Consider the following 20,972-nt stretch of genomic DNA (forward strand, 5'->3'; position numbering starts at 1 on the left):
GGCAAAGTTTTCATTATTAAATTAAATGTTACACCTTCGACACCCGGCTTTCGTAGTTGGCCGAAGCAGTTAGCCCATCATAGCCCGCTTGGCAAAAGTTTCCGGCTATCCGGGTAATCGAATTAAGACACAAATCGCAAAAGTAATCCATATGGCAGCCGAACAAAAACTAGTTTTATCTAAACTCAATTATATGAACTCCAAAAATTCTGGCAAATCGATTGAAATTTCATTTTCTCAACGGGTCTGTCGTTACAAAGTGCAAGAGGTGCGTGATTTTTATTAAAAATTATAACAAAGTTCATGCCAAGCAAAAGTTTTAACTTTAAAGTGTTAAAAGTGTTATAAGGGGGAAACATGGTACATTTTATAAGCCCTGGGGAAGATACAAGCAAAATAAATTCTATCCAAAATGACAAGTCCAAATTGAAAAACATATAGCCAAAATTGTATGCCTATATCTCAGCCAATTCTCATCCGATTCATGAGCGGAGTACCTCAAACGATTTGTGGATCAATTTCCAGTCGTTCTGCATCAAAATCTTGGCAGAAAATATTTTTTCAAAATTTTTTAATTTTTTGTGGGGGTCCCCTTTAAAATGATGGATTTCCGCACTTGGCCCACGTCCATAGCTATATCTCGGCCAATTCTCATCCGATCCTTGAGCGGAATACCTCAAACGATTTGTGGATCGATTTCCAGTCGTTCTGCATCAAAATCCCGACAGAAAATATTTTTTCAAAATTTTTTCAATTTTTGTGGGGCATCCCCTTCAAAATGCTGGATTTCCGTACTTGGCCCACGTCCATAGCTATATCTCAGCCGATTCTCATCCGATCCTTAAACGGAATACCTTAATCGATTTGTGGATCGATTTCCAGTGATTCTGCATCAAAATCCTGACAAGAAATATTTTTTCAAAATTTTTTCAATTTTTGTGGGGCATCCCCTTCAAAATGCTGGATTTCCGTACTTGGCCCACTTCCATAGCTATATCTCCGCCAATTCTTATCCGATTCTTGAGCGGAATACCTTAAACGATTTGTGGATCGATTTCCAGACGTTCTGCATCAAAATCCCGACAGAAAATATTTTTGCAAAATTTTTTCATTTTTTGTGGGGGATTCCCTTCAAAATTCTCATCCGATTCTTAAGCGGAATAGCTTTACCGAAGGCTACACACATTTTTTTTAAGCTGCCAACAATATTTTTTGAGAATGTGGCCAACCAAGTGGGCCTTGAAACTCCTCCGACGACCCTGTAATCGATAAGCTCCACTTGCATCCCTGGTCTTGGCACCAGGGGACAGCCCTTGGAAGTCAAATTCATTCGAGCGCTGGCCTTTGGGGCTCTCGGATCGTTGTCCTCTGCTTTTCTTATTTAAATATTTTATTTTCCTGAATTTATTTATATATTATTATTTAAAATTTCCTTAAACCACAAGCAATGGACTGTCCTTTTACATTTTCAAGAGAACTGCTCCTTCGAACACTTGCCAATTTGGTAATCGGGTAGTTTTTCTCTGATTTTCTTCTTTAAATTTATCTTTTATTTTTTATTTGAGTCTAATTTTATATTCTCTTTAAGTTGGCTTTTAAGTAAAACCTGTCACACGGAGATAAATGAGAGCTTAGATTCCTGATTTCCTGATTTATTTTTTATTTTTGACTTGTGCCCTTAAGTAATGGCTTTTGGTGCTTCTGCTTCCTCTTCTGGAGGTATTAATTATTATATTATATTCTACTTTAATTATTTTTTATTTTGTTTACTTAAATTATGGACTTTGTTGTAGTTGGGTTGAAAAATATTCCTTCGAGCACTTGCCGGTTTGGCACACATCTTTTTTCACTGATTTTCTTATTTTTCTTAAATTTCATTTTTTTTATTGGATCTTTGGTGATTCTGCTTCTTCCTTTTTTGAACATTAAATGTATTTTTTATTTATTTTCTTTATAATGCTCTGGATTTCGATGTGCACTTCGACAATGAAACCAGGTACCACTTGGATAACTTCCCTCTGCTTTACTTTTTTTCTTAATTCTTTCTTTTAATTTGGGCCTAATTTTATTTTTTATTTAATATTGCTTATGGCTTTTTGTTGCGTCTGCTTCTTCTTCCGGAAGTCATTAATTCTTGCTCCAAAATTAACATTTATCTATTTTGAAACTATATTTTAATTTTATTCTTGAATAAATATGGTTTATCGTGCTTCTGCTTGGTCCTGGACTTATTATTTTTCCCATGAAACTTTTCATTTTATTTGCATTTTTTAACATTTATTTTCAAAAGTTTTTCATTACGATCCTTCTACAATTCAACGACATCCTTGTGAAACCCTTTCTATTTAAAATCCTTTATGTTATTTAAATTTACTTCTTTTTTTTTTAGCCTAAAAAAAAACAGAATGGGGATTGAAGAGCCCACTGCCTGGCAGTAAATACCCGGCTTTGTGATTGCCTGGCAACTCTGACAGACAATTAGGGGGTGGATGGCACCATCCCAGTCCCAGCCCAGGACGAGGAGTTAATTATGACACGCACTGTTTGCCAGCAGCCGATGCAAATCGCCATTTATTTGTTCATTTATTTAATATTCCCCCACGAAGCCCCCTTCAATGGACGATGTTCTTTTTGGCAGGGCCATTCAAAAGGGGGGGATGCCATGAAAATAAAGGGAAATAATGTCCGAATTCAATGCAAAATAAAACAACTAATGAAACACGAACTGATTTTACGTTCATGTTCAATTTTTCAACTTTCCGCCATTAAATAATTTTCGCAGCTGTTTTTGTTTTTTTTTTTAGTAATAATTTTTATTTAATTTCCTTTGTTTTGTTGTTGTTTAATTAATTTTTATATATAATTGCAGTGACATGAGGTGTTGTTGCTTCTTCATTAATTTTATCCATATACATATATATATATATATATATATATATTTAAATATATATCATATATATCCTTTCGTACATATACAAATACATATCGAATTTCTTGTTCTTGTTCTTGTTGTCCTGTTTTGTTTTTATTTCATTGTTGTTGTTGTTGTTGTTGTTTCGGATTGTTTGCTTTTGTTTTTTTTGTTTTAAATTTAATTAACTATAATTAATATTGCTTTTGCGTTTAATTCATTTTTCAAAAAACAGCTAAACCAACAGAATGAAAACTATATACTCGTACCATATAGATATATATCTTGTAGTTCTTTACGGATTTTTAAATGCAATGATGATGATAATGATAATCATAATGACAATGTTACACCGAAAACAAAAACTACAGAAATTTAATTTTCAAAAAAAAATGGTCTCTTTTTTTTGTGAATTTTTCGCTTCTGCTCTTTATTTTTTTTACCTCTGGCTCGTTTTTTCTTCGAGTGTATTACAAGTTGGTGTGGGTTAGGTGTATGTGTGTGTGTTAGTGTGGGCGTGAACGTGGTGTGGGGGGCGTGGCCTGTCTGTTAGCTGCGTCTTTGTCGCTCTCTCTTAAATTATGCGAGGAACATGCGTTGAATTCAACTTTTTTTTAATATTTTCTCTTTTAATTTATTTTTTATAATCTTACTTGACACAAAAAAAAATTAATTTTCTTTATATAGTTTACTAATGTAAAAAAAAATTATATTTTTTTTAAGTGTATACATGTATTAGATATATATGATATAAAACACACACGAAACTCATGCCCTAATCAGGTTTTGGGTAAAAAAATAAAAATACAAAAAAAAAATTATTTTGTTCTTTGGTTTTAGAACTTAAATGTACGAAAAAAAATAATATATATATCCCAAAAAAAATAGTAAATATTATAGTTAAATTAGGAAAACTCCAGTTCCCCAAAAATATATAGTTTTTTTTTTGTTATAAGCATTTTCCATTTTTCATTCTCCGCTGGAGAATTGTTCACTGGTGAGTGTTTCTCTGAGTGTATTTTATTTTTGTGTGCCTTTAGAGGGTGGTGTGTGTGTGTGTGTGTGTGGGGAGGGGGTGGTGCTGCTGCATGTGTGTGAGTGTTTGTTGTTGTTGCTTAAAAACTACATAAATTATTTTTAAATATATATATATAATCGTGTATATATATGTAATTCTAGGTATATAGGTTTTATTATTTCCATTTACGTTTACTAAAAAAAAAATTCTTCATCCTAAGACTAAGAAAAAAAATTGCATATATATTTTTTTTTGTTTGTTTTTTCTTGTTTTGTTTTATGTTTTTTTTTTACTAAGGTTACAATCTGTATATATATTTATTCTTCATATATATATATATCAGCATCTATATACTCTATATACGTTTTCTAGATGTTTGTATATAAAGAGGCGCCATCTTTGATGTTGCTATTATTTTTAATTTTTTTTCATTTTTTTGTAATTGTTTATTATACATATTTATATTTATATGTATGCGTGTGTGGGTGTTGTTCTTTTTTTTGTTTATTTTAATTTTTTTAAGTGTGATGCATATATAGATTTTAGCTTTCTTCTTCTGGATTTTTCCGTCTTCTTCTTTCTCTTTGCAACTTTCCCTTTTAGGTTATGAACCTAACTGTTCTTTCTTCATTTTCATTTCTTTATTAATTTTTTTTTTATATTTTATTTAATATTGCCCGACTTATCTTAAATTAGACAAAAAAAAATCATTACCAGGCTGTAACTATATTTTTTTTTACATTCTAAAGCGGGTTTCTTGTTTATTATTTTATTTTATTTTTTTTTTTTAACACTATATCCCATTTTTTTTGTTTTCTTCCTTTCCTGTTTTTAGATTTTGTTGTTTAGCTTTTTCGCTTAATTGTTTTTTTTATTTACATTTCCATTTTTTACGCGTAGATCCTTTTTTTTCATTAAACCACCGATACTAGAAATGTCCTTGTCAGAGGTCGTGGCTAGAGGTCGTGGAGTCCTTCGGTTCCCGGTCAGACATCGACGTCCAGGTCGAGATCGATCACCGAGCTGCGGTCCTCGTCGTCCCGGTCCCCCTCCTCATTGCCCTCCAGCTCATCCAGGTTGTCCTCCTCCATTTCCAGCTCCAAGTCCAGGCCGCCTCCAGCTCCCCCGCCACCGTCCTCCCCCCCCTCGGAGCGGCCGTCCAGTAATTGTCACTGATCCACCGCCGTGGCCCCGCTACCATGGTGCTGGTGGTGCGCCTGGGTGTGGTGGTGCTGCGGCTGGTGGTGCGACGGCTGCTGCTGCTGCTGCTGCTGCGGGTGGTGGTGGTGATGGTGGTGGCCCTGCTGCTGGGCTGCCTCCTCGGCCAGTTGGAGGGCGGCCGCTGCTGCCACCGCTGCCGCTGCGGCCGCCGAACCGTTGTGCTGCACCTCCAGACCGTTCACCATCTTCTCCATGCTCTTCAGCTCCGAGGGCGAGTGCTGGGAGTTCTGGGTGGAGCGCTTCATCAGGGAGGGCGGCGTGGTGGGCGACATCGAGATGGGGCGCGTGGGCGGCGAGTGCGAGGAGGGGCGCGGCCGGGGGCTGGAGCTCAGGCTGCGCGGTCCGTTCTCCACCGATAGTCCGCCCGGCGGCATCGGTCCGCCCCCATCGCCGGACCTCGAGCCCGGAGTAACTGCATCGAAGGCGGAGCCCAGACTTCCCGGCAAACTGTACGGCGAGAAGCGATGCGACTTGAGTCCTTGCAGCGGCGACACCGGCGTGTGTCCTGCCGCCGCGTAGGCATGACCGAACAGGGCCGGGTGCTGGGCGGCCAATGCCAGCTGGGCGTTGAAAAGCAGGCCCGGATTGAGGCCCGCCGGGCTCATGGCTGCTGCCGCTGCCGCCGGATTGTGCAGCAGGCCGAGATGGGGCGGCGGGTAGAGGCCGTGGGGGTACAGGTAAGGCAACAGGTGCGGCGAGGGGTGGATGGGCGGGCCCACCGATATATTCGGGGAGGGGTAGCTGCCTCCGCCGCCGCCTCCACCGCCGGGATTCAGGCCCGCCGCCGCTGACGCTGCTGCTGCCGCTCCACCACCGCCGCCATTGCCGCCTGCCCCGCCCATCACCGCCTCCTTGGGGCTGCCGGTGGAGGTGGGGCGAAAGGCACCGCCGGTACTGCCGCCGACGCTCTCCGAGCAACTGGAGTCGCTTCCATCCCGCTCCACATCAGCGTCGGCCTGGAGTCGCCGTCGCAGGGCGTCCTCGGCGCTGGCGTTCGCCGCCGCGGCATGATCGCCGGCTCCTGCCCCGGCTCCGGCCAGGTGATTGAACCAGGCTGCCAAGGCTGCAAGGGATTAAGAGAGAGAATAGGAGAAGGATAAGTTATAGCCTTGGAAGCAAACGAGGGCCACCACTGCGTATGGGTGATATGGAGGAACTACTCACCGGAGTGCTGGTGGGCGTGCATCTGCTGCAGCGAGTGGCTGAGTGGGAGCAGCGGGCTCTGTGGCGGCCCGACAACGTCCAGGAGCTTGTCCTCGTCGTCCTGCTGCTGGTCGAGCAGGGAGGCGTGCGGATGCAGGTGGGGCGGCCGGCCGGCATGGCCCAGATGGAGCGGCGCCCGGGAGCTGCTGACGTGCGTGGGATTCAACTTGTCCGAGTCGGACCCTCGGTTGGACATCAGAGCTTGCCTGTAACAACAGTTGTAGGAGTGGCGATGCCACAAATTAGAACATCCAATTGTCAACTGGGAAGGAGGTCCTTAAACCTTAAAGCTTAAATCCCATTTCCAATTAAAAACTAAAAACTAAACCAGAAGGTAACCCATTTGTTTATTTTCGCAAAGGCTTTACTTTCCCAAATCCCAAATCCAAAATCCCGACCAGGTCCGTGGGGGAATCTCTGGCAACGCATTTTCTGGTTGATTTTGTAGCGGAATTTTTGGCCAGGATCACAGGACCAGGCCCACGACCAGGCCCAGTCCCAAGCCCAGTCCCTGCTCTGATAATATTGTTGGTAACTGGAAATATCTCCTAAATGATAAACCAGCGCTGTCGGCGGTTCAACTGCCCTTTTCCCAACCACCCCACCACTGCCCGCCACTGAACCTTAATTGAAATGTAACAATGCGAGGCGGAAACGGATCCATCCGTCCGTATGTCCGCCTGTCCGTCTGTCCGCCTGTCCGCCTGTCCGTACGTTTTCGGCGTGTATGTCTGCGGCTGACAATGAAATTGAAAAATAATTCAAAACACGTTAGTGTAATTTAGTGCCTGCGCCTTTCGTCCTTACGTCCTTCGTCCTGCGGCCTCCTCCTCTTTCTCATGGCTTTGCCATTTCAATTTTCCTTATTTTTACCCATCGCACCACCGCACCACCGCTATTCTTCACACATCAAAGCCGTCCTGGCCTGCCTCGCAAATTGGGCAATTTTAGTAACCATCGGTGTTGTGTCTGTTGTGTGTGTCTGTTGTGTGTGTCTGATGTGTGTGTGTGTGGTGTGTGTGTATCATTATCACAGCAACCACACCCACTCGATCCACCCAACCACTGGAACCACCCACTCGATGCATTGCTGGCAGAATGCCAGAGGCGTCTTCTTTTACACTTAACTGTTTTTTCACCTGCCTAATGTCTAATATGTGTCTGGTGTGTGTGGTGGTTGTGTCTGGTGGGTGGGTGAGGGGCCTAATTTAATAGCAAATCAATTTGTGTTAATCCAGACAAGGCATCTGACCCACCCATTCAGACCGCAAAGGGCAAGACATTTTTAGAAAAAAGAAACAACCTTTTTTTTTGTTTCTTAATTGTGGGGAAGAAGTTGTTAGTTTCGAACTCTAGACTAGATTTTTTAGAGAATTTGTCAAGAAGACTATCTAGTTTTAAATTAAATAATACAATTTAAAAAAAATAATAATAATAAAAATATTTATAAACTCTTTAGCCTTTACGACAAAAATCAAAGATTTCTCATTGTTATATTTTTTAAAACTTGACTCTCTTCCCTAAAAAAATAACTAAAAATCATTTTTAAGCCTTTAGTTTCGAGCCCTAAACTCTAACTGCAGGACACTAATCCGCTCCTGTTTCTCTCATGCAGCCAGGCCATAAAAATCGGTCCAAGACCGAGCCCCCAAGACGTTTATCTATTGCCCTTTTGTCCCTCATTGTTGCTGGAATTTGGAGTCGGAGTTGGAGGAACGCCCCTGTTAGGCAGTTAACTCTATATCCTCCGATATACCCATTCCCATTCCCATTCCCAATCCCATTACCAATTTCCAAGTTCTATATCTATTTGTGGATGGGTGTGGCTGATGGTCTGATGGCCTGGTGGTTGTCTGAAGAAATTGCCCTCCGTATCTCCGGCTCTGTAATTTTTGAATTACGTCTAAATTTGCGGCTTAAACAGCCCACGCACGCCCACATTGGCTCTGTTATTTTTTTTTCCTATATATATAATTTATATATATATCCGGCAGAATGCTTCTATTGTCAACTAACGCCTCGGGTTAGCGCAAAACAAAAAAAAAAAAAAAAAAAAAAAAAAAAAAAAAAAAAAAAAATAGAACTGACGATGGCAGGGTGGCTCAAAATAAGTGCCCGGGACTGAGGTCTTGGGGTGTGAGAGTTTTTGCGAATAAATCCCACAACAAAAGCAGCGCCGCACAGCAAAGAGAATTTCAATTGCTGCTGTTAAAACGTTTTCACTTTGGATTTCCGGTTCTGCCGCAGGCCAAAAAATATAAAAAATAAAACTCAAAATACAGCGTAAAGGGTGCTAAAGGAGTTTAACCCATAAAGAATGGGGCAGGACTGGGCTGGGCTGGGCAGCTGGGCGGGGAGCCAGCCAGGCTAGAGATGAATATCATTCCGGCGGAAGTTGCGCACTAGATTGCCACCAATTAGCATCTCTCGCTGTGAAGGACTCGGGGAATCAGGGCCATCAGGAGCATCAGGACAACACCCATCGCTGCCTTTATTTTCCATACCCTGCCAGGGGGTATACCTATTGTGTTTCAAGAACTCTTTTATTTGTGGCTCTTTTTTACGATTTACGGCTCATTTTTATCTTTACTTCTTTTACGTTAGGCTTTGTACTTTGTTTTAGAACTCTAGTGTGACCAAAACTGAATGCGAAGCAAAGTCTTGGTTCGAAACATTTGTTTAAAATTTGTTTTTATTTAGTTTTCTTAAATACTTTCCAAAATAATTGCTATTTCTGTTAAATTTTAGTTTATTTATATTTTATTTATACTTTTTCAGCCACTAGTGTGACTAGTGTGACCAAACCTATATGAGAAGCACTGTCAAAGTTCGAAAAAAACAATGAAAAATATATTGTTTTTATTTATTTATATTTTTTGTCCAAAATATTTCCTATTTCTGTTAAATTGTCTTTTATTTAAAATCCTTAGACCACTTTGACAGTCTCTAGACACTGTAGTGTGACCATAAACCGCGACCCGAGTTCGAAACTTTGTCTTAAAATGATTTTTTTTCTTATAGAGCATTTAAAAAGTTTGTTATTTCTTTGGAAGTTTCCTAAAAAGAGCTTTGTTTGTTGTCAAGGAATTGCTGTCGCAGCCGCTAATGAATAAGGCGAGGGGCGTGGCAGATGAAGGGTTGCCGTCGGAACAAAAAAAAAGAGTTGACTAAGTCGTCACTAATTGCCAGGGATTTTTGGCAGCTATTCTCGAATGGCTTTGCCGGCTTTTTGTTTTCTTCCTTGAATTGTAAGCGGTTTAGTGGTTTGTTCGCTTGCCGACTAGCTGCCTGAATGATGGAATGACTGAATGACGGACTGACATTTGGCTGTCACATCAATGACCAGGCAACTAACTCAGTGATTCTACTTTTTTTCGGCCTCTAACTATGAAACAATTGAAGGGATTTTTTGTCAGTTAGACAGACACGCTAATGCCAATCAAGCCAGAAGTAATCAGTTTGGTACAAAAGCCAAAAACCCGACTTGAGTAAATTGTTTGTGTCAATGGGGGCGGAGGGTGGAGGACAGAGGACAGAGGGAGTGGGTGGTTGCTTTGGTTTTCCCATCCAACCCACCAGTGGGTGAAAATTGATTTGTAACATTTAACATGGACATGGACATGGACATGAACTGTCGGGCTATTAGATGTCATTCATCATTATGCCAAGTCAGAGAGAAGAGTAGTGGTGGCACCACCAAACACCAGGGGCATAGATGCCCTTTCTGCTTAGACTTTGGAGTATAAATGTATAAACTTCCTCCTCCAATTTCTCTCAGTGCACACCACACACATCCCTGGCCGGAAACCGGAACCACTCAAAGTGCGGGGATCCCTACAGAGATTGAAAAATCAGAGTTCGCTAAAAACTCAAAGCTTGGTCAGAAACCAACATCATCATCATCCTCATCCTCATCGATGTTAGAAGCCCTTGGGGGTGGTGGTTTCTGGGTGGTGCTATTTTTTTTTTTTTTTTTTCCAACAGAGACAGGAAATTGAAATCAATCCATCAATATGGATTACATGTTCCAGCTGGCAGTTCGAGGTGCCAGTCATCAGCCGAAGGCCAACCCAGACCAGACCACACCAGACCAGACCAGGCCAGAAGCCCAAAAGCCAAAAGCATCAGTTTGTATTAAGCCACGCCCCCTATTGGGTTAATGTCGCCCACTATAGTCTATAGAACAGACTCTTGTATGACTTGCAATTTGACAAGCTTCGGGGCTAATTAGTTCCGCATAGATTTGACAAAAATTAATGTCTCTTTGGCTTGTATCTGCATCTGTGTATGAGTATCTGTATCTGTATCTGTATCTGTATCTGTATCTGTGTATCTGCAGCTGCTAATCAAAGAGCAGTTTGAGATTCAGATGATTGTCATCCGGAAACAAAAACTACAAGCCAAAAAAAATAAAATAAAAGTATTCTAGACACAAATGAGTTTCGAGTAGCTTTTGGAAAGTTTTTTTTTTATTTTTTTTTGTCATTTGTTGAAAAACCACAAAAGGGTCTGCTGTAGTTATCCTTAATTCTAGGCATCCTTTTAAGGTTCTTAAGGACTGAAAAATGATGTATTAGAGAGGCTATCAGATCTCCCTGTTTTAAGGCATTTTTTCAAAGAGTTCCTCCTATAATCATTTTTAAAAAATATTTCCTCTTATTTAAAGACTAAAATATAGTCCTTTTTGTGTATATTAATTATATTTATAATCCCCTTAACTAAAAACTAGTGATACTCACTTCTTTTCCCGCTTTCCAGCACCAGTATCACGAAAGCCCTTGGCGAAGGGATTGTTGTCGATTTTCAATTGAGTTATCTGCGTCGGGGGAAGGTGAATAAAAAGTGAATATTAAATATAATGTGGATATGTGTGGATAGTCCCCAGTTGGATACCCATTCCCAGACAAGTACTCACCTTCTCATTCTGATATGCAGTCACGGCTATGAACTCCGTCTCCTTGAACACGTACGTGCGAAACGTGGAGTACGGCAGCTTCAGGATGTCATTAGCTCTCACCAGGTGGAAACGCGGCTGGTACTTGTGCATCGAGTTCAGGATGGTCTGCCAGGTGGGAATAGAGAGAAGAAAGCGAATGGTATAGCCAAGATTAGTCAAATGGTCAGAAGACTGGGCTGCGAACAGAAAGACATGGGACCAAGAAACGGCGCAAGAATTCACTAAAAGTCTGACAGACACACTGAGAAAACAAAAGCACACTTTACCAGATTATTTAGGACTTTTTTTAATATTTAATATTAGTATTTAATATTTTTTAAAGAAGCCTTGAGATCAGAGAGCCCTTTTAGCCAAAGAACTACCTCGGAACTCTTCAAACATTGCTGTCTGACTTGCAGATTGCAAGTTGCAACACAGGCAGCAACATTGCAACATTGAAACATGGCAGCAACGACCACCCACCAAAAGGCACGAGAAGAGAAGAAAGGAGAATAAAAAGGAGCTGGCAAGGAGCTTCCAATACAAAGTCTCCTTCGTTGTCATAAAATATGAATTTGTCGGGTCTGGAGAGTCAGTCAGGGAGTCGGGAGTTGGAAGCCCGGTCTTTAGCCGACAGAGACCCCCCAAGAAAAATGCAATCCCCCCACCACTACCTCCATTTCGATAGGTTTCGTTTCAGTTTCGGATCGGTTTTTGGTTCGAAAGGAACACCTTTTTAATTACCATAACTCGTCGGCTCGAGACTCCGACTTCGACTTCGACTTCGATTAAGCGACAAACTGGCCTAGACGATCCGGACAAGTTGTTGGCAGTTTTTTTCTTATTTTTTTATTTTTATTTTTGCCTTTTGCGTGCCGAGACCCCACAAGCAGCACCCGTCGCCATTTTGTTCGTGTAATTTCCAACAAAAAAAAATAAGTAAAAAAATAAATATAAAAAAAAAAGTAAAGAAAAAAATAAAGAACACGAAGAAACAACTCAACTACAAACAAAGCAACACAAAGATAACAAAACAAAAAGCAAAGCAACACGAAGAGAGCGAACAAAGACAGCCCACAATGTGTATCTCATAGTACGAGTATCTTGTATCTGCGCCGGATTCGCACGCCTCTCGAAAAGCCAAGACCACCAATGGCGACGGGCCGCAAAAGGTGTGACTAATGTGGCTAATACAGTTGACACCGAAATGGGCTTAATTTTAATTAAGAAATCAAGGCTTAAACTCTTGATATTTTTATCCCTAAATATTATAAAATAAATATATTTTTTAATAAATATTATTAATGAATGCCAATAGCCTCCATAGCCCAGATCCATTGGCATGAGAGCCGCGTAGAAGCCGGGCCAAAAATGGCCAGCTAAATGGCAATAAAAAGCCAGGCTCCACCCGCCTTTAAATATCAATCCACAAACAAATATATAATATATATAGTCTGTACTATATACTATATACTATATATATATACAAGTTGGAAGGCCTTTTAGAGACAAACACTTTATGGTCGGCGATCATCCATCAAACTCGAACTAGCCTCGAAAGGCAATAACTACAGTGAGAATAATTTCATTTTAAATTATTTTTTTGTTATAAGAAATGTGGTATATTTTTTGCAAGTGCATTTAACTGGCTAGCAGTCCATAAATCGCTGACAAAAAGCGTCGCAGTTGCTGGCGCGTCTACTTAAAACGTCATTTGCTAATTTGCTTTAAATTTATTGACACATAAATTCATTTTGCCCAACAGACACAACACAACCAACAGGCAACAATCATCATAATTACGACTGAGCCAGAGACTGAGACTGACTGAGTCAGTACATATAGAATTTATTGATAAAACAATTTGCATTATTACGTTAATTTTTCATTGGCCTGCCATGCATGGCGCACAAGGCGCAAAATTGTCATTTAAAATGTCATTTGGTTGCTGAGTTGTGCTGAGTTTGAATTGCGATTTAAATGAAAATAACCGTGAAGATAGCCATAAAAAATAGTAGGAGAAAAAAACTATACACACATATAGTATAGTATATTGTATAGAGAAGCATGCAATGCAATGCAATGCTGATGTTGCTCTGCACTTTTCCAAATGGGCATAAACAAGTCTAATTAGACATGAAGTGCGATTACACGGACGTCGTCACTCAAACAGCCAGCAACCAGATTGCAGTTGCTCTCGTTACACTTCAAGAAATTACACTTTTTTTTTACCTTAAATATAATCTTTATATCTTAGGGAGTCAGGTGGAAAAGATTTCTAACTCTAAGATATTTTTTTTATATTTTTAATCTTAAGGAAAAGTATTTCTTTTGGTGTTGCATGTTGCTCAGTTGATTGCAATTGCTGATTGAATTGATTGGCGAACAGAACCTCTGGCAATTATGCATCAAATATTGCCTAGATTTTTAGCACATATGATTGCTGGCACACATTGTTGCACGTACCACGTACCAGTTGCAGTTCATGTTGCACTTTTAGTTGCCAATGTTTCTTATGTTGCTAGTGTCGCTCTAGTCGCATATTGACAAAGTACAATCCAATCCATGGAGCAGTTAATCACTCTATATATCGCCCGGGTGACAACTGATTGAGCCGCCGGCGGTCAATACCAAAAATGGTGCGACAATTTCATGTTGCCTTTGGTGTTGCAGTTGCTGATGTTGCTGTTGCTGCTGTTGCTGTTGCTACTCCTTGGTGTTGCCTTGCTACGTGTCGCTGGTTGAGCTTCTGTTTGTTTTGGGCTTTTGCGTGTTGATTGCTAAAAGGTAAAAATCGCAGCTGCTGTTGTTGCTTTTCAGATTGCTGTCGCATGTTGTTATTGCTTGTGCTGTTGCTGTTGGTGTTGCTGTTGCTCCCGCTGTTGTTGCACACTCATTGTTGGCATATTATCACATAATTTAACTGATGATGGCACTGCTGCTGCTGTCTGCCTACCTTGTTTGCCCAGCCTTGTGTGATTGCTGTCGTCAGGTTGTTGTCGGCTTTTGGGTTGCTCTTGCTGTTGCTGTTGCTGTTGGTGTTGCCGGTATTGCTGTTGCTGGTGTTGCTGTTACTGGGTTGCTGGCGTGCTGGGTTAATTGAATGATCACTCACACTTTGATTCGATTTGGCATGTAACCAGCGAGTTAACGGTGATCGCCAGTTAGATTCAATTGACTCGAATCGCATCGAATCGCATCGGAGAGTTCACCAAAGGTGATCGTGAATGAATGTCGGACTAGAAAATTGCCAATTGTTGCACGCAGAACAATTTCTATGGCATCTCTATTATAGATCTCTATATATCGATTTTTATCGATTTTTTTGTAATATTCTAAACGAGGTAACAGTTCCCTTTTTTACTTCAAACTCTATTTAAATTTTATCATACTTTCTTTCTCTAATTGTTTATGAAACTTATAAAAAAATCGATATTTATCGATAAATGCTTTATGGTTTATCATTTAAATCGATTATCTTATACTTCCTGATGTATAAATTAAGAAATACCCTTTCTTTTTACTCTCTACTTCATTTCAACCTCTTATCTCCCCTTTAATTAAATATTTTACAGTTTTTAGATTACTTTTCGATTCATTATCGATTATTTTGCTAGGTGTATCATCGCTTTTGGCCACTGACCATAACAAGTTCGTTTTAATTGGCTTTAAATAAGTTCCTTTTGGGAGAGAGGTGATCGAACGTTTGATTGATCAACCGATCGCCATGGATCGTGTGAAGAAGATCGATGCCGAATTGAAATTGGCAGCAAGTGATCAACAAAATGCTTAGCTCGTTTGCTGAATGGCCTGGACTGGACTGGAAACTCTGGACTGGACTGGGGACTGGGGACTGGGGACTGGATCAGTGGTTTAGTGGATCACACAAGTTCAGTGATCGGTCGTAGCCAGCCAATTGAAAACGATCTAAAGGCGCCGCGCAATGACAATCCGATCCGATCCGGCTTTAGCTTCGATCATCTCCGATCTTTGATCTCTAGATATTCTTTATTTTTTATTTTTTTATTTGTATATTCGGTCTCGGTCTCAATTAGGAAAGACAGCCATTTTCGGCTACCTGTTGACCAATTATGGGCATAATTGAAGCGCCGACTCGCCGTCGACTTCGCCTCCGATGACTAAGCTCTGATAGACTCTGAGTTTGAGGTTGTAGTTTATGAAGCTGTATTAAGCGGGACTTGGGTTAATCGATATGCATATTGAGCGATCTCTATACCATAAATATCAACACGAAACGCAGCCTCCGTCGCCTCAGAGACCATGTCTTAATTAAGCCAACGGATCAGGTAGAAAAAAAATAAAAGTAAGAGACTCTGACTCTGAGCAACCGTCGGGCCACCATGGTGCCTCATATTAATCTGTAAATTATGCATAATTTTAATGCCCCCGAAAAACGAAACAAAAAGAAAATAAAAACCAAGGGGGGGGAGTCCTACTACAACCAACTAAAATATATAAACAGCCACCCAAGTTAAAACTCTCATGTCAAAACTAAAACTGCAGCTGTTGGCGGCCGGCAATCGAAACGAATTCGACTTTGGATTTACATTCAGATTTTCTGATTGAGGTTCGACTATGGGTTGGAGGATATATATATATCTTTTAGTTTTTTTTGTTGTTGTTGAAAATTTATTTACAATTTATAACAATTCTTTTTCGGAGGCCTCTTATCGGCCGGTGGTCGTCGTCGGACATCAGGGGGAAAATGTTAATTAAACGGATTTACATTTTAATGACAACACGAAGCGAAGGCCACAAAAGCTCCAAACCGATTGAGATACACATTGAGTCCCAGACAGAAAAGGAAAAAATACTGCGGACTGCAGACTGTAGCCTGTAGACTGTAGACTGTAGACTGTAGAAGACAGGCAGCAGCCAATTGCAAATTTGCTAAACAAAATGGGCGGCGTTTCAAGCCAAAAACAACAGAAAAAAAAAATCGAAAGAAAATCCAAGACATTCGATATTCAATGTTGTTGGCTGCCTAATGATGCCGTTGCCTGTCCACTCTGGTTTTCTTTTTTTCTATGGCTTTTTTTTTTTTTTTGTTGTATGCAAATCGATCGTGCCGCCTTCTAACAAAATATATACAATACCGATACCACCACCACCACCCCCGTCCCACAAAACAAACAGCAGTCACAGTCGATTGGCCAAAAGCTGGCTGGAAAGGAAATGCTCAGCTTAACTGAACACGGAACACGAGTTCTGGCACTCAGTGATTGCGGTTGGATGCGGCTCGATAGCCACGGGTTATCGATAGGCAGGGCAGCCCTCATAGGCATTGTCGTGATCGCGGTCGCGGTCGCGGTGGCGGTGGCGGTCAGTTTGGTAATTCAAGCAGAAACTTCAAACTATAATTGCAAAGAAGGTAACCATTTGAAAGCTACAAAGTTTGGTTAAGAAGGCTATGAGCCTTTTACTTTTTCAACGATTAATAATCGATAAACAATCGATGAATCTGTTTATAGTTTTCAAGCCAATTCAAGCAGAAAGAAGTGGGATTTCAGAAGTCATTCATTTGAAAGCCAGGAAGTTTGGTTTAAACCTTAAACCCTAGTTCTAAGGCTATTAGATCTTAATTGTTTAACGATAAATAATCGATTAATTTTTGTACAATTTTTCGGGGCTTGAAACAAAGGGGTTTGATAATTCAAGAAGAAATAAGTTAAATCCACCCATTCCCTTAATAAAAAGATAACTTAAGTTAGAAAACTTGACTCTTGAATAGTTTTCTTGATTAATTATCGATAAATTCATTAACCCACTAATTCAAAACCATCTCAATGCCTAGTAATACCTAAATCACGCCTAATTTATGCAAAATAAATAAGAAACACTAAACAACAAGTACACTAGACTGCGGACATTAATCGATTTGTAATAACCAGCGGCCACCGGTTCATTAATAATCGTTTTGTACGAGTTGGGGTGTACCACCCACCTATAGACCAAACACCTATACCGTCTATCGATGATTATTTATCGCTTTTACCCCCCCTATTCCGGAGGAGAGCCATAAATTGGCGGCTGCTCAAGAGCCCCGGCTATGTGAAGTCCGCCGCCACTGCCTGTTTATAAATGAGCCAAGTTATGGAGATAGATAAAAAAAAAAAAAAGAGAAAAAAAACAGTAGAGGATCGGATCACTAATGGTGGTGGAAGAGAGCTACCAGTTGCGATCCCCTTTGACTATCAGCGAATGACAAATATTTCAAATGATTTCAACACTTTGCCGATTCCGAATGCCGACGACTATAGCTGGATGATTTGCGTTTTATTGCAGCTAATAAATTGAATGGCGACCCACCACTGAGCTAACTAGCTGCCTAGCACCACTCACTACTTCACTGGATTGCTATTTGCTCCGATAAGAAATAGTCGACGTTGCATGCAACATGCAACCGGCAACCGGCAACTCGAAGACCCAGCAACTGGCAGCTCAAGCAACCTGGCAACTTGCAACTGCCGCCGCGGCGCATGCGTGTGTGCATTTCAATGCAACACTGATAAAGGTGTTCAACGCTCGATGACATTAGCACCATCCAAATGCCGCAATCAACCGACTCCCTTTTTTTTTTTTTATTTTACTTTCAAGCCCGCACTTTTTTTTATACATATTTTTTTTTTTAACGTTTTGCCATATTTGTCGGCGCCTTTTGTTCTTCTTTATTAAAAAGGCGAATAATCATAATAAAGAACCAACAACTCCCGACGTTGTCGTTCAAGTTGTTGTCGTCCATTTAGCCACTGAGTTTTGGCTGAGCAGCCGTCGATGAGACACCAAGAAAAATTATTAAAAAAAATAGAATAGAACTAGGGATCAAGTTCTATAAAGAAAGTGATTTTTTTGTAGATTATTTCTCCAAGAAAAATAAATAAATTAGAGCTATTAGTTTAGTAATTTTATTAAAACATATCTCTCCTTCTAAACTGTATAACTTTTTTTTAAAAAATAATATTTATAGAAGAATAGTATGACTTTATTTCAGTGCACCACCAAGCGGGTTTTGTCAGTCGCATCTTTCTTCGATTTCGATTTCGGTTTGGGTTTGGGTTTCTTCGGGTTCGGGTTCGGGTTTTTGGGTCCCAGTTTCTGGGGTTCTTTCGCTTTATTTCTGTGGGTTTTGGGGTTCAGGTTCAGCCGCTCGTTCGGTAGCCGCTAGACTTGGACATTAATCGATAACACTTGAGTATTTTTTCATGTTCCGCAGGCGAGCCATTAAGCGATTGTCCACCAAAGTTGCTCGCCTTTCTGGTTGTTGGTGTCGCATGTTGCTTTAGTTGTTGGTGTTGCGATTGGTGTCGCTGTTTACCTTAAGTAGTTCTCAGCTGCTCTTTAAAAGATCACCGATCACTCCTTTACCGACTTGTATGCTCTACCTTTTCTCAGGTGTCTAATATTTTTTATAAAATTTTAGTTTCTTGCATCGATTGTTGTTGAATTTTTGTTGGTAAAGGTTTTTCTCCATTGTTGGTGTGTTGGAATATGTTGGAATTGTGGTTTTCTAGAGTTCAGAACTTTATTTAGTATTAAACTATTGCTTTGTGGAGTTTCTTTAAAAGAATGTTGCAGAAGACTGTTTCCAACAACACCGTTTTGTTGTTGAATTTATTCCAGTATTTGTTGGTGTGTATTTTAATAGAATGGAGTTCTCTAGAGATTCTTTTATATATTGTAGTTTATTTAATAATTTTTAACCTATCCTTTTGTTGGTGAACTTGTTGTTGAAGTACTTCCCTTCTCTGAAATCTATTTAAAGCCCAAATCCACAAACAGGTGCTTTTTCAATATCTTTGTTTTGGTTTCGCGGCCCTCCTTCAACTCTATGCATATTTTTGTGGCCCTGGGTGAGCCAGGACACGGCTCATCCGCCTTAATGATATTCAACGGGAAGCGTTAATGATTCCCATCCAGGTATTTGGGTTCCCGGGTCGCCAAGATCTTAGGGTCTGATCAGAGATCACACTCCTTCCTTTTCTCCCTTCTGTTTTTTTTTTTTTCTCAAAAACTCGGCAATTACTAAAAGACAAATTTATTTGCACGCATGCAGAAGAGATGCGGCTGGGTGTCTTTTGGTGGATTGCGGATCGGGATTGGGGATTGGGGATTGGGGATTCGGGAAGCCGGACTTGAAATGAGACCGAGGCTACTGTTCGACAAGTGTTAAGCATAATGCAGACACACACTCGGAGCTGTGCTGGTTGGGGAGGGATGGGATGGGATGGGATGGGATGAAACGACTTTAATTGAAGTGCGGCCCGACTCGCATCATTGACATTAAGTGTCGATAAATTAAGCATACGCAGTGTTGGTCCCGCGAACTTTTTTATGAATGGGATGGGAAGGCCCGTCGTCGTCATCGTCGCCATCGCCGTCGCCAGAGAATTAAGAACCAGAGAACTCCGAACTGAGAAATGTGAAAGGTTCGAGGCAGAATCGACCGCCCCGGCCGGCGCATAAATTGCCGATAATTTACTGAATATAAAAATCAACACAAAACATTTTATGTTAATGAAACAATAATAAGGAGAGAAAAAAAAAAGCGCAAAGCCAGGTAGGCCAGGGCCAGGGCCAGGTGAGTGAAAGCCGGGGGAGGAGAGGACCATGAAGAACTGGATTTCGGGCCGAGATGACAAATACAGTAGCCGGTAGCAGCCGGCAGGTCAAGATAGCCCAGATATCTAGGCAATTAATGGCCAAAGCATTCAGACTAATGAGTAGCATTTATTCCAAAAAAAATATCAAAACAATCAGGGTCTCAGGGTCTTCTCCTAAATATTGAAAGTGTTGGATCAGCCGCTATCTTATCGGAGGAGGGAAGAGCCATTAGAGAATTAAAATTACTTTATAACTTAATTACAGAAGCGGACAGCAGTCAGTCACTTACAAATCGTCACTTGTTTCCATTTTATTCAAAATAAGGTAGTGTTTTTTTTCCGTTTTAATGAATGAAAATTGAAATGGAAATGGAAATGGAAATGAGCCTGATAATGGGTCACACAGCCCAGCATGTGTGTGGGCAGGTTCTGGCTACAAGAAACCCAAAAAAAAATCCCAAGCCAAGCCAAAAAAAAAAAAAAAAACAGAAAAGAACACACGCTGTGAGAGCCGCGTTTTATGGCCTCACTAGTTGGTAAGAGGGAGGGCTACTAGTCCCAGAACAGAACCGAACCGAACCGAACAGATATTTAAGTTCTTTGCTTAATTAACGAAAGGAAAAGGCCACGGCGAAGCGTAGCGATGAGCTGGATATAAAAATTAATTAACAAAAACTGAAATCAAATGCCACAAACTCTAGAGAAGGCAGCCGGAATGGGTGAGAGGTTTGAGTCGGTCTCAGGTTTGATAGATAGCCTTTTTTTCCTTTTTTTTTCTAAAGTTACTATTTCATTGAAAGCAGTGTCCAATTGTAGATGTATTTTTAATTAAATAGAGGTCATAAAACACTTGATCGCCACTCGAACTTCCACATCAAAAATAAATAAACAAATTCCCCCTTTAGAAATTAAGTGTAAAATTATGTTAATTTTTTTTTGGATTTTTGTTGATTGAGGAAATTGTTGTTCATTCATAGGTCGGTCGGTCGGTCGGTCGGTCGGTGGGCTAATCAGTTGCAACGGAAATCCCAAAAGTGGAGAAAATGGAAACATGTCTCTTAT

General features: G+C 40.5%; 1 protein-coding gene across 5 annotated transcripts in view; it reads right to left on the minus strand.

Annotated features, from left to right (window-relative positions):
* Nucleotides 1–4,350: 4,350 nt before the first annotated feature.
* The window catches only part of LOC6502220 (optomotor-blind protein), a 63,030-nt gene continuing 46,408 nt past the window's right edge, over nucleotides 4,351–20,972 (minus strand). For 2 of the 5 annotated variants that reach the window (XM_044717222.1, XM_044717221.1), the window contains exons 4-7: nucleotides 11,269–11,415; nucleotides 11,093–11,169; nucleotides 6,315–6,565; nucleotides 4,351–6,213 (exon numbers count right to left, since the gene is read on the minus strand). In XM_044717222.1, the coding sequence (XP_044573157.1) occupies nucleotides 5,099–6,213; nucleotides 6,315–6,565; nucleotides 11,093–11,169; nucleotides 11,269–11,415 (1,590 nt within the window). In that variant the 3' untranslated portion in view covers nucleotides 4,351–5,098. Of the gene's footprint in view, nucleotides 6,214–6,314; nucleotides 6,569–11,088; nucleotides 11,170–11,268; nucleotides 11,416–20,972 lie in introns of those variants that run through there. The other 3 variants (XM_032452828.2, XM_032452827.2, XM_044717223.1) reach the window with 2 other exon arrangements.

The sequence above is a fragment of the Drosophila ananassae genome, chromosome XL (genome assembly GCF_017639315.1).
Source record: "Drosophila ananassae strain 14024-0371.13 chromosome XL, ASM1763931v2, whole genome shotgun sequence".
Taxonomy (NCBI): domain Eukaryota; kingdom Metazoa; phylum Arthropoda; class Insecta; order Diptera; family Drosophilidae; genus Drosophila; species Drosophila ananassae.